General features: G+C 40.9%; 1 protein-coding gene across 8 annotated transcripts in view; it reads right to left on the bottom strand.

Moving 5' to 3' along the window:
• Positions 1-15,819: 15,819 nt before the first annotated feature.
• The window catches only part of atp6v0a1b (ATPase H+ transporting V0 subunit a1b), a 102,857-nt gene continuing 100,652 nt past the window's right edge, over positions 15,820-18,024 (bottom strand). For all 8 annotated transcript variants that reach the window (XM_017453790.3, XM_017453788.3, XM_017453787.3 and 5 more), the window contains one exon: positions 15,820-16,511. In XM_017453790.3, the coding sequence (XP_017309279.1) occupies positions 16,418-16,511 (94 nt within the window). In that variant the 3' untranslated portion in view covers positions 15,820-16,417. The remainder of the gene's footprint in view (positions 16,512-18,024) is intronic.

The following is an 18,024-nucleotide window of genomic DNA, read 5'->3' on the forward strand; positions in this document are numbered from 1 at the left end:
GGCCACAAATTCTCTGTTCTGACTGATGGCAATCCACAGAAGTATGTGATGAGCACAGCCAAATTGGATGGTACAGGCCAGCGGTGGCTATCACAGCTTGCAGTGTTTGACTTTGACATTGGGTATAGGCAAGAAAAAATTAATTCTAATGCTGATGCACTGTCAAGAATGTCTAGACAAGAAGTGACACAAGCCCTTCAGTCATTCCCACAGTGGACCTCCTCCCCTCAGTGAGACCAGTCTAGTGAAAATTAATCTGGGAGACAGGAACCTGAAGTTAGTCATCCTGTAGAGAGACCTGTTGCAGGTCAAGATGGAGAATGTCTGAAACTGTGTGACAAGCACCAATGCTCTCCCTGCAGTGACAAGAATGGAGATCAGAAAAAGTCAAAAAGAGTACTGTGTCATTGGGCCAGTTCTTCACTATAAGATGCTCAACATCAAGCCCAGATAAGGTGAAAGATTGGAGAAAGGGAAACATGTAAATCTTCTCTTAAAAGAATGGAGTAGATTAGTGGTCAAGGATGGAATCCTGTATAGATGAGTGAAAGAGGGCTGTCACTGTGGCAAATGTACTGTGGAAGAATTTCTTCTGTAGATTTGGTTTCCCAGCCAGATCATGCCAACTAGGGCCGCAATTTCGAGAGTGCAGTCATGAAAGAGCTGTGCAAGCTAGCTGGAATCACCAGGATCCATCTCAGCTGCTACCACCCACAGGGCAATGGGACCACAGAGATATTCAACAAAACTCTGATGAATACACTGGGCACTCTGAATCCCAATCATTGTTTATAATTGTACTCAATATGATTCCACTGGTTACTCTCCATACTTCCTGATGTATGGCAGACACCCCAAACTCCCTGCGAAGCCCATCTTTGGCTTGTCCACTGCCGAGGAACCATGTGAGTGTAGTGAATATGTCCAGACTCTGCTCAACCTGTACTTATGATCATACAAATAGTATGTCAAGGTATGCTAAAGATTTCAACTAAAAAGCACTATGACCAGAAATCAAAATGTCACACATTCCAGCCTGGTGACAGGTTGATGCTGAAAGTGTGCCATGTTGAGGGAAAACAGAAGCTGGCTGATTTGTGGGAGCCACATCCATACATGAAGCAGCCAGGAATTCCAGTGTACGTGGTCTGCTCAGAACATTGTGTACAAGAGAGATTTGTCCACTACAATCTTCTGTCACAATGTATGTTTTTACCTGTTCAATGCAAGCAGCTGCAGGCTCAAATTTTGCCTATTACCCGAAGACACTTAATATTTAACATAGAAACAGATACTCACATATTCAATTGGAGAAAGAAAAATAAGACACCAGCCGTGAGTGAGAAGAAGCAAGGGTCCAAGTTTATTCCTTCCGTTCCACCACACGAGATCCACACCGTTGAGAGTCTCAAAAGTGATCTAACATCCAGAGCTGAAGCTCCCTTATTTATATAGTTTTCTAAACCCAAACACCAATATGTTTAGAAAAAGCTTTCCCATAATACCATTATGTACACGACTCAACATCTTTGAGAGACCTTGTACTCACAGGGTCTGCTGTACCCATAGACAGTTATCTTGTGGCTCTAGCCGTTCCCATCGACAGTTATCGTGTGGCTCTAGCCGTTCCCATCGACCGTTATCTGCCGCCCTAGCACGGCTCAAATATATTATAAACGGCCCGTCTTGATTCTCTCTTAAAAATTAAGGCCTTCGTCTGTATCACCCCTGACTTGTTTCTTGTGAGAAGAGGATTCTCCACACCTTCATGAGCATTATGGGTAAGTTTCTTTCATATTTGTTCTGCATTTCTGTTTTATAATGCTTTTTCTTATATATTTGTTCTACATTTCTATTTTATAATGCTTGCAAGTATTTTACCCCCTTCACTGTATTCCATACCTCATAATATCCTTATAATATGCTTATAATCCTTATACTCCTTTTATTATCCTTATAATATTCTTCATTCCTTCTGTGTGTGTGTACATTGCTGCATAGGCCTCTGTGTGTGTGTGTGTGTGTGTGCTTCTGTGTCCGTGTGTGTGTGTCTGCATGCCTGACCTTGTCTGTGTATATGTGTATCTCTCTGCCTGCACTCCCCAGTTCCTAGATTTCTCTGTGAATAATAAATCATAATGTTAATCTTAAAGTGTGAGTCCAACTCATCAATATCACCGCCTAATACAGTTCATTCTCTTCTATGTGTCCTAGGTGTCCGTCACTTTTCCTTATCTCCTTTACTGGAGGGGCTGGATTTGGATCTGAACACTCGCTATCAGCTCGCACATCTCACTGCTGACATCACTATGCTACTCGATGTTCTTCGCACCCCCTCTGGACATGCAGGGTTCCCCCCACCTCTCAGATACAGAATCCGCCCCGCGAATGTGTGTATTGACGTCTTTACACAGACAGACCCTCTGCCTGAACCTTCCTCCAGCTACCAGATCACTCTCCCCCCTTCTCACCTGCCAGTCCTGAGTACTCTCCCCCGTACACCTCAGCTGGCTATCCCACAGCCCCTGGACACACCCCATTTTGCCAATCATTTTCTCCCTACCGCTCTCTCCCGCTCTCAGATTACCTACCCACCAGCCCAGTGAATTCTCAATAAAGTCAGCCCTGTAAATTCCCAATAAAGTTACTTACTACTTATCCTTGGTCTCCCTCGTGTTTATTTCTTGTGTTTTTCATATATACCACAGCATACCCTCGAGGAGCCTGATGTGGAAGAAGATTGTGAAGTAGAGTCTATTGCTTCTGATGGAGAATAGGAGGACTTAAGGACCATAGATGGTGGATAAAGTGCTGGCATAAGACAGTGTTGCAGTCTGGAACTGCCTGATGACTGGGATGCCGTAATTTAAATAGGTGAAGGACGTAGGGATGTTATAAGGCCTCCACCCACTAGGGGGAGCTGTAGTTTTTGTTCGTCATTGTTCATACTGAGCCCTTCATTAGAGTGCTGAAGCTGTTGCTAGGCAACAAATTTGTATTTCCTTTGGGAAGGTAAGAAGTGCTCTGTTTCTTTGTAGTAATCTGATTGATATCTTTATTTGTGTTAGCGATCTATGTAATGTAGGATGATTATGTTACAGTTAAGATATTAGTTGTAGTGTGTTGTGTTATTTGGGTTACACTTGGGCTACAGGGGTACCAATTGGGCATGGGCCCAAAATAGGCATCTTATCTGGGGCTCACTTGGGTCAACTAAGTAGGTCCCACATGGGCGAACCTTGGTGGGCTCCCTATGTGGCTCCTAGTTGGGTTACTGATGGGAAATGAGTGCATGGGCTCAAAATGGGCAACACAAATGGGGCCCATTTTGGTTTATCAAATGGGTTAGACAATCAATCCCATATAGGCTGATTACATGGGTCCAAGATAGAACACAAATATCCACAGTATTTTTTTTTTATATTGTTGTTGTTATTGTATTGACATTTGGACTTTTGTTCAAATGTTATAATTGGTAAATTAAGCTACTTCTAATCAATCTAATCTAATCAAAATCTAAAAATTCCAACATTCATGCAATTTTTCCCAATTGTATGCTCTTGCGGGATCTCTCAGGATCTCGCGCAGTAATCCCCATTCCCCACCCCTGACTTTTCCATTCATGTCACTGCAATTGTGCTGTCAATTGTCCAGAGGTGACTTTACTGTCAATCAGTGTACCCAAGGTAAGAATTACATTATTATATAAAAACTGAAATGTATTAGAAATACATTGCTTTCATAACATAATGTTAACCAAAACATTAATTTGGCTTCTTTAGAAGACAGTATACCATTTTCCTGAATATATGGCACCCCATAACTAAAATTATAAAAACTGAGAATAAAACTAGCAATTCAAATCTGCCTGAATGTGTTTAATAACAATTTATCAAACAACTGTAACAAGCAGAACATAAACTTATATACGATGTCTTTGACTTGCAGCAGTCAACTCCCCTCTCATCCACAGATGCTATATTTTACACATGAGAATTTACTGATAGATTGTCATGACATCTGCATCTGTACAGTTCTTTGTCATTAATGCATCTGTTTTAACTGTGAAAAAGGGAATAAAAAAGAGTGGGAAAATGGTTGATTAATTTATTTTCTCTTTTTAAAGGGCCATTGGGAGAGAGGAGCTGCAATGCATTTTTTTGTTTTGTTTTTCCATCTATCCATCCATCCATCTTATATCGCTTACTCCTTTTCAGGGTCACGGGGAAACTGGAGCCTATCCCAGGGACCCTGGAGGTGTGAGGCGAACATGCTTTGTTTTGTTTTTGGAGTACTTAATTTTAGAGTTTTCAGATATGCCTATATTAACAGTACAAGTTAAACTCTGGCAGGAGCTTCACTGCATTTTTCTTTTTTCAGAATACTGTACGAGTTTTCAAAGGGTATTTACAAGTTATTATAGTTATGTACACATTATTCCTACTAAAACCTTGTGTAATAAAGTAAAGCATGAATTACTGTTCTCTCGTTATTGAAGCAATATATTTTACATTTTAGTGGGTTAAATGTAATATGTGCATTTAAGGGTTTACTGTAAAATAAGGTAACGCAAGCAGACATATATGGTAGCCCATATACATACCTGTTATGGCACATAAAAGCACTAGATCATCCCATGTAGGCAGACTCCTGTAGGGTCCAAATGGGAGAAACCTGGGTTACCCATATAGGCCCTATATAGAGCCCATCAACAGCCCATCATCAACCCATCTGGGCTAACTCATGTGGGACCTTCATGGAAACTGAGGACAAAATTGGCTGGGCCCCAGTTGGGTAGCCCAGGTGGGCCCAAAATATCAGCATAGATGCAAATCCTTTGGTCCCCACATGGGTGTGTTGGCTGGGTGAGAAGCTCCATGCCGCTACATCAGCCAAGCTTTCATCAGTCCTCATCCTCCTCGATCTTTCAGCAACATTTGATACTGTGAATCAATTGAGATCACAATGAGTCTTGGAATTCGTGGCTCAGCATTACTATGATTTGCTTCCTGTCTGGAGGATTGGTCATATCAGGTGACATGGAGGGGATCCACATCTACTTCATGCAGACTCTCCATTGGTGTCCCACAAGGATCAGTACTTGGCCCTCTTCTGTTCTCCCTCTATATTTGATTGCTTGGTGAGGTCATATCCTCACATGGGTTTTCATACCACTGCTATATGGATGACACTCAACTTATCCTCTCCTTTCCTCCCTCAGACACTCATGTTTCTGCTCAGATCTCAGAATATCTGGCAGACATCTCATCATGGATGGCAGCTTGTCAGCTGAAACTTTATCCCAGCAAAACTGAATTGCTATACATCCAAGGTGATTCATTCCCATATAAGGATCTTGTGATCTCCCAGGAAGACTGCTCTCAGATCTCACCTTCTGCATGCAACCTTGGAGTAATCATGGACAATCAACTGTCATTTTCCTCTCACGTTGCTAATCTGACAAGCTCATGCCGATTTCTTATTTACAACATCAGAAAGATTTATCCACACAGGCCACTCAGGTGCTTGTTCAGGCCCTTGTCATTTCAATACTGGAGTACTGCAACTCAGTCCTGGCAGCATCTGCGACTGATCCAGAATGCAGGTGCATGACTTGTTTTCAATCTTCTTAAGCTCTCCTTTACCACCCCATTGCTATGCTACCTCCAGTGGCTTCCTGTAGCTGCCCACATCAGATTTAAAACACTGATGCTTGCCTACAAAGCCAAAAATGGACCAGCACCCACCTAAGTTAAAGCACTTATCATAACCAACACTGCACACTCTCTCTAATCCTCTAGCACTGGTCAACTGGTCCCACCATCTCTCAGGTTACAAGGAAGGCATGCATCAAGACTCTTGATGGAGAGGCATTCACCAAATCACAAGTCTCCCATCTGAAGACTGCAGTTCAATTGTACTCATTCCTTTCGCTAGTGTGAATAAGATTGCTGGCACTATGCAGATATAGTCTTTTGCACAGAAGCCTTAATTTTACTAAACCCAACAGTCAAGTCCATTCATGGAGTGTGATGGCAGGCCTCCACCCACACACCCAACGCACATCACGCTCCTCACACAACTGCCAGCAGGATGCTGGACAGTGCTCTTTCATCACCCCGGTTGTTTTGGACAGCAAGAGTGCACATGGTTGGCACCGGATAATTGGAGCAGCTTCTTCTCACCACCTGAGAGAAGATGAGAAGCTATAAAAGGGCACAACAGAGACGGCATGGTGAGTTCATTCTCCATGTGCAAAGGCAGTAATTCATCCCTCTCACTCTCTCTTTGCAGATGCAGACAATGACTACGACAAAGATCTCCAAGGGGAAACTCTCTGGCTTTGCAGCATCTCTTGCCTGCTCCCTCAACCTTCACCAGGCTTCATGGGTCCCGCCTCACAGCAGCTCCAGCCCATTCGTTGTGCCCTGCTCTAGGAACACAGTGACCCACACGTCCACACTTCACACTTCCCCACCTGCACTTTTTCACCTAAGCCTAAATAAACACCCCTTATTTTGCACCACTTCTGCTCTTCAAGTGTCTGTGTTCTGCCATCCCAGCCCTGAGTGGCCACACTGGTGGAGAATGCGGGTATTGGAGCACAGGAACCCACTTTGCAGCACCTTTTGAGACTTTCCTTTACTGTTGGATGAGGCTCAGCAGGCATACACTGCCCTTCCACCTGACCAAGCCGCCCTTTATCCAGTGCTAAAGGTGAAGATCCTAAGCCACTGCAGCTTATCCCCAATTAACACGGCGGATTTCCACAGCTGGTCCTACCAACCCAGTGCCACCCCACAGACCCAAATGGACCCTGCCCTGCATCACCAGTAGGTGACTCCAACCTGAATGACACAATGCAGGCTAAGTAGTGGAGAAGATCTTGATGGATTGCTTCCTGCAAGCTCTGCCGCCCAAAGAGTGGAAAGCAGTGGGGATGAGGAATGCCAGGGGCCCAAGGGAGATGGTGAAAGCCCTCGAATGCAGCACACTGAGCATCAGCAGTAGTGAGCGGAGGGACCATCCCCTGGGGCTCTGCTGGTGTCTGAAACAATAACATCAGTTTTCTCTTTGTTTAATTGGAGAAAATTTTGGCACATCCATTCAATGATATGGTCAATGCAGTACCTCAGTGCCTGTATGGGATCATTTTTCCCTGGCGAAATGGTTTGGTAAATCTGTGTGTCACCTGCATAACTATGGTAACATATTTTGTTGTTTTTCATAATCTGAGCCAGTGGAAGCATGTAGATGTTAAACAAAAGAGGCCCCAAAATGGAGCATTGGGGAACTCCACAAGTCATTTTTGTCATGTCAGATGTATAAATGCCAATAGACACGAAGTACTCCCTGTCCTTTGAGTAGGATTCAAACCAGTTTAGTACAGTGCCAGAAAGTCCCATCCAGTTTTTCAGTCGGTCTAGTAATATGTTGTGGTCGACCGTGTCGAATGCAGCACTGAGATCCAATGATACTAAGACTGAAATTCTGCCACTGTCTGTGTTTAAATGGATGTCATTGAAGACTTTAACTGAGCAGTCTCAGTGCTGTGATTTGATCGGAACCCTGACTGGAAGACATCAAAACAGTCGTTTAGTTCTAAGTAATTGTTCAGCTGTTGAAAAACACTTTTTCCATAATTTTACTTCAGAACAGGAGGTTTGATATGGGCCTATAATTGTTCATTTGTGACGTGTCTAGATTGTTCTTTTTTAGGAGTGGCTTGATGACTGCAGTTTTGAGGGCCTGTGGGAAGACACCTGAGAGAAGAGATGTGTTGACAATTTCTAGAAGATCTGAGGAATTAGAAACCTCTTTGTAAAAGCCTGTTGGCAGAATATCCAGGCAGCAGGAGGAGGATTTCAGGTGTTGTATAATGTCCCCCAGGTTTTTATGATTGATAGGATGAAATTGTATCATGTTAATTGAATTGTTTTTAGGTGGACACAGGGACAACACATATCCTGACATGGAAACACTGATTGCTTGTCTAATTCTTTGAATTTTTTCAGAAAAGAAAGAGACAAAGTAATTGCAGGCCCTGGTGGATAGAAGGTTAGAGGCTACTGACATAGGAGGGTTGGTTAGCCTGTCGACAGTAGCAAACAAGATGTGCATTATTGATGTTTTTGGAGATGATGTCAGAGAAAAAGGACCACCTTGCATTTCTCAGTTCTAAATTATAAATGTGAAGTCTCTCTTTAAAGATATCATAGTGAATCTCGAGATTTGTTTTTCGCCACCTGCGTTCAGCTTTCCGACACTCTCTCATTTCTATTTCTCAGTGATTTGCCATTTTCTGATTACCTCTGTTCAAACTTTAGTTTGCACAGAGATAGCGCTCTCAAAGAAAACACAGGAAGGATCAGAGAGATCAACATCAGTTACCACAACCTTTGAGATGTTCAGACCCTTGGAGATGGTCAAGTCCAGAGTGTGCCCCTTACTGTGTGTGGGCTCAGTCACATGCTGAGTCAGTCCATAGTTATCAAGAACACCACACAGTTCTTTAGTTCCTCTGCCGTGGGGGTTGTCAACATGGATGTTAAAATCACCAACAATAACTACACAGTCAAAGTCAATACAGATTATAGACATCAGCTCGGCAAAGTCATCAAAAAAGGCTGTAGGTGGCCTGTAGATATTTAGAAATATAGCTCAAGAAGACAAATTCAACTGAAGAGCCACATATTCAAAAGAATAAAAATTTCCATAAGACATCTTCTTACATTGTAGAGGGTCATTAAACAAAATAGCAACTCAACCTCCTTTCTTGTGTACCCTGTTTTCACTCACAAAACTGAAGTTTGGAGGGGAAGACTCAATAAGTACAGTTTCACTGTTATCTTCGTCTAACCAAGTTTCAGTTAAAAACATGAAATTAAGATTGTGCTTGATTATAAAATCATTAATTACAAATGTTTTTCCGGCCAAAGAGCTAATATTTAATAAAGGTAAATTTAGTGTGTTAAAAACATTATCTGCCCCATTTTTTGCATCAGGCTGTGGCTGACAAGGAATTTATGGTAAATTTGCAGAATCTTTGGAGCACTTTCTCTTTCTCAGCAGATTCACTGTTCTTTTTCGCTTACCTATCAAGACAGGAATTCACTGAATCTCTCACTTCCTCTTCCAACAGGTGGTACAGGGCCACTAAAAACACCTTAGCCTTCAGAGAGCTCACTGTGTTCAACAGATCACTAAAGTCCTTTTTCAATACTTCAGACTGTTGCTTCACAATGTCATCTGTCCCTATGTGCAGAATGATATTTTTCACAGTTAGATGTGCAGCCACGATGTGCAAGATTCTTTCTGCTAAGTCAGAGACTTCCCTTCAGGAAGCAGAGTATTTTGATTTTCTTATCCCACATGTTTCTTACATCACTTATAGCAAAGTCACCCACAATCAGAGTTTGAGGCCCAGTCGTTAGCTTTCCCTGTAGCCTTTTACTTTCTGATTTACTCTCAGTCCTTACCCTGCCGTGTGAGCGTGGGAACAGACGAAGATCCAGGGTCCTGTAGCAGTGGTGCAAATCTGTTCTCCAATTGCACAGACGGTTGTTGGGAAGGTTTATTGTTAACTCTCCATTTAGCAGCTGTCCAAGGCTGTCTCCTATTAAGGACAGGGGTTGAAAAGGCGTTCTGTCTGGATGATAATGCAGGCCAGCCAGTCGCATCACATATCTCAAGGCTCATATCTGAAGAAGTGCCACCTAGGGTTGACAGAGGCACAGTACCTGGCATCGGCTGGAGCCTACTGAAACCACAAGAAAAGAAGGTTCAATCCTAACTTCTCCACTGTAGGTTCCCCCCTCTCAGACTTAACAAAGGCATTCCAGGCCCTCAAAGAAGCCCTCACCAGCTCACCTGTCCACCAGAACCCTGACTTCTTGCTACCCTTCACCGTGCATACAGATGCTTTTGAGACAGGACTGAGGGCTGTCCTGTCCCAAACCTTCAACGCCCAGTCCTGTATATCAGCCGACAACTGACCCCAGCTGAACAGAAGTATGCCGCCGTGCAATGAGAAGCCCTCGCAATAAAGTGGGCGACAGAGGAACTATTATTTTTTATTTTATAAGTATTAACTGGCAGGCCAACACTTCACCCTGGTGACCGAACACCCGCTACAGTGCATAGAAAACAAGGTATGTAAATGTCCATACGAGTTCCAAGTTACATGAACATGATATGAGCATGAGGACAGCTAATATTCTTTGTATGGCACTGTAGCAGCTAAACCCATACAATGATAATCACCAAACTAGCCTCGTCTCGTGTTAGATAGCCAAAAAGTTTGATATTTTATCTGTCTGGTAGTCCAACAAATAGTGATAACATTTTGTCCAATTTTCACATTTTTAAACAATTAGCCTCACATGTAAGAAAAAAAATGCATAGAAACAGTCTGTTTAGAAGTAAGTTTTAAAAACTTTTTTGAATGAGAAGAAAGGATCTGGACTCAGCCAAGGATGAGAAATAGTCCAGCTAACGCCCCTGTCCCCCTTATTTACTCCTTCACTATACAGTGCTGGTGAGCTGAATTTCTGAGAGATTCAAGAATCAAGATTGTATTTGTCACATACACAAATACTGTACATAGGATAGGACACACCAGGGAAATAATTAAGATAATGACTAGACCTTTAAAATATTTGTATATATTTGAATATATGTACATATATATATATATATATATTATATATATATATACATATATATATATATGTGTGTGTGTGTGTGAGTGTGTGTGTGTGTGCGCGTATAGTGAGGGAAATAAATATTGAACACATCAACATTGTCTTCAAAAATTTATTTCCAATGACGTTATTCCCATTAAATTTTCACCAGACATCAGTATAAACTCAAGAAATCCACAATTCACAACATTCAAGTCCATGAATAAAGTTATGTGTAATAAAGTGGAATGACACAGGAAAAAAGTATTGCACACACTGAAATCTGTAAGCAGTTAGAAAGTAATTATACCACCTATCTGTGCAAATTAATATCAGCTGGTTTAGTAAATTGATTGTCTATAAAAAGGCTTTTCATTACCTAGGCATCACACAAGAAACATCTCATGATGGGTAAAAGCAAAGAGCTCTCCAAGACCTTTGTAACCTTATTGAGAAATATATTGATGGAATCGGATACAGACATATTTCAAAACATCTGAATCTTCCAATAAGCACCACTGGGGCCATTATCCGCAAGTGAAAGCAACATCACTCCATCATCAAATGGCCACACACAGGAGCTCCTCGTAAGATTTCTGACCAAGGCGTTAGAACAATAGTCAAAAGAGTAGCCCAAGAGCCAAGGACCACTTGGAAAGAGCTCCAGAAACACTTGGCGGCAGCAGGTACCATTGTCACAGAGAAAACAATAAGCAATGCACTCCACTGCCATGGCCTCTATGCATTCTCACCCCACAAGACTCCATTACTAAAGAAAAGACATGTCGAAGCTCATTTAAAGTTTGCTACAACTCATTTGGACAAGTCTATAAAATACTGGGAGAGTGTAGTCTGGTCAGACGAGAGCAACATTTAACTTTTTGGCTGTCATACTACACACCATGTTTGGAGAAGAAATGGCACTGCACATCACCCTTAAAACACTATACCAACATTGAAGTTTGGAGGTGGAAGCGTCATGGTGTGGGGCTGTTTTTCATTGCATGGTACTGGCAGATTTCATATAATTGAAGGAGCGATGAATGGAGCCCTTTACAAGGAGATTCTTGAGAAGAACCTGCTGCCATCCACCAGGATGATGAAGATGAGATGTGGGTGGACCTTCAAGCAGGACAACGATCCAAAATCATACAGCAAAGAAAACTCTCAATTGGATTCAGAGAAAAAAATCAAGGTGTTAGGATGGCCCAGTCAATCACCTGATTTGAATCCAATTGAACAAGATTTAAAGACATTATGTTTAGAAGAATGGGCCAAAATCAAACCTGAATTCTGTGGCCGATTAATTTCTTCATACAGGAAGCGTCTTGAAGCTGTCATTACAAACAAAGGCTTCTCCACTAAGTATTAAATAAATTTCAGTTAGCATGTTCATGACTTTTTCCCTTCATTCTGCTTTATTACACTTAACTTCAATTATGGATTTTAATGTTTGGATTTCTTTATATGTGTGGATTTCCTGAGTTAATACCAAAGTCTGGTGAAAATTTCATGTCAAAACTTAATTGGAAATATATTTACTGAAAAATATGTTGATGTTCAATACTTTTGCAACGGGTTGAGGTACGATGCACACAGTCCTCCCCTGCCAGTATTCTGCTCGCTAATGTCCAGTCTCTCGAGAATGATAGATGATCTCACAGCCAGGATAAGATCATAGCCATCCAAGATACTATGCAGCACAGAGGGCACGAGAAAGCTCCCCAGAGGAAGAAACACAAAGGAAAACATGCTGTTTTCAAACAGACCGGGGAAAAAGACACACAGTCCTCCCCTGCCTAGTATTCTGCTCCCTAATTTCCAGTCTCTCGAGAATGATGGACAATCTCAGAGCCAGGGTAAGATTCCAACAGGACATCAGAAACTGTAACATACCCTGTCTGTCTGAAACATAGCATACCCCCTCGGTAGTGGACCAGGCTGTAACACTGTCTATTAACTTCTCCATAGTACGGATGGACAGAACTGCGGAGGCCAGTAAATCCAGAGGTGGAAGCATTTGTTTCATAGTGAACAACAAATGGTGTGACTCCAGGAACATTACCACTCTATCATGTTCCTGCTCGCCTCACCTGGAACATCTGACTATGATGTGCCATCCATTCTACCTGCCCCGTGAGTTTACATCAGTCATTGCCACTGCTGTGTACATCCCCCCCTCAGGCGGACACAAGCATGGCTCTGTCTAAGCTTCATGATGTGCTCAGTGTTAACCAAAACAAACATCCGAATGCTGCCTTCATTGTGGCTGGGGACTTTAATAAAACTGACCTCAGGCAGGCCATGTTTTATCAACACGTCTCCTGTCCAACTAGAGGGGTAAACACACTGGACCACTGCTCCTGAATACTGTGTATCAGTTTAGGAATGACTACAAAGCTAACTTGCTGCTAGCTTTTGGTAAATTGGACCATGCCACCATTTCTAAAGAGGAGTAGGCCAGGTTTTTCCTTTCATTGCGTTATATACTATATATATGTACGGATAATCCAGTCTTGCTATTGGGTCACCATCTTCTCAACTGTCTGCTCTACCTTCACAATTCAATTCAATTCAATTCAATTTTATTTGTATAGCGCTTTACAGAAAAAGTCTCAAAGGCTCAGGACAGGTACATGATATTTGCATTTGAAAATGAGCTTGAATGTAATAATTCTGAGCACAATCGTGCCCCATTATAAAGGTCCCCCCCCCGCCCTCCCCTAAAATTTCTCTTTGTTTTTCTTGAACATTGTTGGTTGCTATATCACATTAAAGGTTGAACAAGATTTAACATAATTTATCCTGGGTTAATTTTTTTTTTTTACATCACAAAAGCCTGCATTTTTAACAGGGGTGTGTAGGATTTTTTTCAGTGTTTAATGTGTTTGCCTTTATTACAGCTTCCATTCTTTCCATTCTCAAAGATTATAGCTTTCAGTATTGTTTATCTGATGGTGGCAGTCTTTGTGGTCTTCTAGTTGTTCTTAGTAGTCCCATTTTATCTATATCTTTAAGTATCTTTTAATACTTTTGAACTCTATGTTTGGAAACCCTTTAAAAAAAAATCTTATTTAAATAAAAAAAAAATTACATTAATAACATTTAATCTTGGTACAGAAAAATGGCTTTACTAGTCATTTACTAAACAAAAAGATGTCATCCCAACCAACCAGCCCCCCCTGCTTCCCCTCCAGCAGTCTGAGATGATCACCCAGATGTGTTGACAGTGTAGTGGTGGGCCGCTTTATGTCCCAGGGTGACTGTATATCTGTGTTACCTTCTAGCTCATTTCTTGCTGTCATATTCTTGTCTGTCAAGCTGTGTGCACACCTGCTGCCCGATATAATCCCAAATTTGGACACCTGTATACCATAATAACTCGTACATAACATGATTTATACGTTAAAGAAGCATGGAGACAAGCACTAACTGCCAATGGAATCTTAATATTATTAAATAAGCAGAACAGTCCTCCTTTCTGGTGACAAGCTGTGAAATGGTTTAAAAGAATGGTTGGTGGTTTAAAAGAATAATACTACATATATAATTTTATAATTCAATATGTACTGCACATTGTCTTGCACAGATACATGGTAGAATTTCTGGGGAGATCAACCTAAATCTCAAACTTTAGTTGCTGTCTTCAGCTACCGTACAAAGGATGGAATTAGACTGTGAATGTCTGTTTAAAAAAAATTAAAAAATAACAGTGAGCAGTTTAATGGCTTTACCTAGCAGATCTCTTTAATAGTGAAATTCTTGCAGAGATGTACTCCATTTTTCCCCCAAACACCAATATACAACTCAGTGCTCATCTTCTATGATATGTGCATACACCAATAGACCAAAAGCTTTTTTAAATACAACTTTCCAATACAGGGAACAATACACACAGTTTACAAACTATTGACATCAGTGAATGTGAACTACCTTGAAGTGGAATAGATATGATTGTTTTTATAGCTGCTATTAGACAATTTAATTTAATTGTGGAACTGGTGCCTTGTGAGGGGACCTTGAGACAGATCCATTATCTGGAATCAATCTCCGCATCCCACGTTCTCGCTCGTGTATAAGCAAAGATAATGTGAATTGCACTCATTCCTTCTGAGATAAGGGACGTCAGATTTAAAGAATTCTCAGCTTGTTCAGCACTCAATGTTTACATGGGAAACATCTGCTTCTGCTTCCTTTCTTAAGGCAGTCAGGTTCCAATACCAAAACCATTGCTGATGATAGAAAGCGTGATTAGCAAGGACCATTAACAATGCAATGAAAATTTTCCATTAGGACATGAGAATCCTGAATACCTTGTTACTGACAAAAATGCTTTATCCACTCCAGTGAGATTTTATAATAATTAGGGTAGGTTTATAAATGACAATTCTTATACCTGTTTAATTCTTATATTTACTACCTTTAAATTAATTTTATTATATTGTTATATACATTTATTTAGGAATCACACACTTATTCAACTAACATGCTGATATTTTTCACTAGATTATTCACCAAGCGCAGTATTCAGAGTTATGTACATGTAGGGAGGATTTAATACAGAACATTTTGCACATCACTATGCAGACAGTTGTGTGGTATTTGCACCTGTAGGGTGAAGCTTGGCAAAATGTGAGATGTGTCTCAGTTATGTGTGATTTTGTCATTGGATTTAAGCCAATTTCTATTGTGATCTCGAGCACGGAGCAGTATTAAATCCAGCACCACTGTCTGACAGTTTGATGTAAGAACAATGTGTTATGCTGAAATTTATGTTTGGCTGTAAATACTCTCATTTAAGGCTAATGTGAAATACATAAATATTATACTATTAACATAATAATTGAGTTGTCCCTTTTTAAAGTCACAAAAGTGTATTTTTTCCCCCTCACGGACATTGGAGGAAATCCATCTTAAGCAGATACAGGACCAAAGATTTTATAGATAAAATTATGAACACGTATGTAAAGTGTCCCATGAGCATAGCAGATGGCTGCTCAGCATATTCTTAATCGTGGGCACATTTTCTTTACACGAGATTGCATTAACTAAACAAAGGGCATTATTTTTTAATTTGGCAACTCAAAATAGTTAACTAAATACATCTTAAAATTGCCTATAACCCCCCCACCCCCCCTCCCCCTCCGCCACACACACACACACACCATGATTTCTTGCGAGTGCTTGCATTTAATTGTGGTGGTCAGGACACTACTGGAAAAACCCTGTCTTGTCTTGGACACCACTACTCAAGAAATATTTGGCTCAGAGGTGTGAACTACATGCAGATGATTTTAATATTCTGAAGAGGGAGCCCAGAAAATCGATTTAAAGCTGTTGCAGCACTTGTCTCTTAACTTTTGCACTTAAACCACTGAGTCTGATTATGGCCCCAAGATATGATGTCAAAATATTGTAGTTCATAATATTAGCAACATTAGATCTTCTGCTGTCACTGTGCTTAATAATATCACACATCGCACATATTTTACTCAAGGGTCTGAGATAAACACTGAACACTGATGTTTCCAGAAACAATTAATGTAAATCTGCTAAGAACATGACATAAAATACCCAACACAATAGTTTTCTAGTGGCCATTTGGAAAATCGAAGGTTACAGCTTACACACAATTCACAAGAAAAGCTCTCTTGATATAGGAATATAAGGATGAGATCCATGCAAAAGGGAATGCTATGAAGGCTTGCAGTCTGTCGGGAGTGTGAACAGTGGTTTTACTCTTCGAAGCGGCCCTCCAGGATGCTGTCAAATGAGAAGGGCACAAACTTGAAGCCTTGACCTGTGTAGAACTTGTTCTGGAATTCCACCCTGAATGAGGACAAACAGGTGTTACAAAACTCGAATGATTCAAAATACCTTAGTTTTCATGACAAATTTATTCTGAGGAAAAAGGGGAAGGAAAAAAAAACCCCACACACATTATGCCCAATTAAACAAGTAATCTAAGCTAAATGTTTATGAACACAGTAGCTACGAATATTTGCCTCATTCTGGCAAAGCCATTTTAAAAAGGGGCATGTAGTGCTCTGTGTGGTCTCAGTATGCTGTCCTTATAAAGAAGAGCAGTCTATCATTAGCCATTTTTGGAGATTACACACACACACACACACACACAAAATATACTTTTTATACATATATTATGAAATATATCAGAGGAGCACCTACAGATTATCATAACACAGGACTAGATATTTTGGAAAGAGTAAGTATTGAAAAGGAATCTTTATTATTATTATTAATTATATATATATATATATATATATATATATATATATATATATATATATATATATATATATATGTGTGTGTGTGTGTGTGTGTGTGTGTGTGTGTATGTATGTATATATATACATATATATATACACCCCTCACATTTTTGTAAATATTTGATTATATCTTTTCATGTGACAACACTGAAGAAATGACACTGTGCTACAATGTAAAGTAGTGAGTGTACAGCTTGTGTAACAGTGTAAATTTGCTGTCCCCCCAAAATAACTCAACACACAGCCATTAATGTCTAAACCGCTGGTAACAAAAGTGAGTACACCCCTAAGTGAAAATGTCCAAATTGGGCCCAATTAGCCATTTTCCCTCCCTGGTGTCACGTGACTTGTTAGTGTTACAAGGTCTCAGGTGTGAATGGGGAGCAGGTGTGTTAAATTTGGTGTCATCGCTCTCACACTCCCTCATACTGGTCACTGGAATTTCAACATGACACCTCATGGCAAAGAACTCTCTGAGGATCTGAAAAAAAGAATTGTTGCTCTACATAAAGATGGCCTAGGCCATAAGAATATTGCCAAGACCCTGACACTGAGCTGCAGCACGATAGCCAAGACCATACACTCAGAACAGGCCTCGCCATGGTCGACCAAAGATGTTGAGTGCACGTGCTCAGTGTCATATCCATAGGTTATCTTTGGGAAATAGACTTATAAGTGCTGCCAGCATTGCTGCAGAAGTTGAAGGGGTGGGGGGTCAGCCTGTCAGTGCTCAGACCATATGCCACACACTGCATCAAATTGGTCTGCATGGCTGTTGTCCCTAAAAGTAAACAGCTGGAGGAACATTTTGCAACTAATTAGGTTAATTGGCCACAGGTCAGTAACATGATTTGGTATAAAAGGAGTATCTTCAAGAGGCCAAGTCTCTCAGAAGTAAAGATGGGATGGAATCTGGATGGAAGCATTTGTTGCTCTAAAACCTGAATATACCTTTCAGCATTGATGGTGCCTTTCTAGATGTGCAAGCTGCCCATTTCATAGGCACTAATGCACCCCATACCATCAGAGATGCAGGCTTTTGAACTGAGCGCTAA

This window comes from Ictalurus punctatus, chromosome 23 (genome assembly GCF_001660625.3).
Source record: "Ictalurus punctatus breed USDA103 chromosome 23, Coco_2.0, whole genome shotgun sequence".
Lineage (NCBI taxonomy): Eukaryota > Metazoa > Chordata > Actinopteri > Siluriformes > Ictaluridae > Ictalurus > Ictalurus punctatus.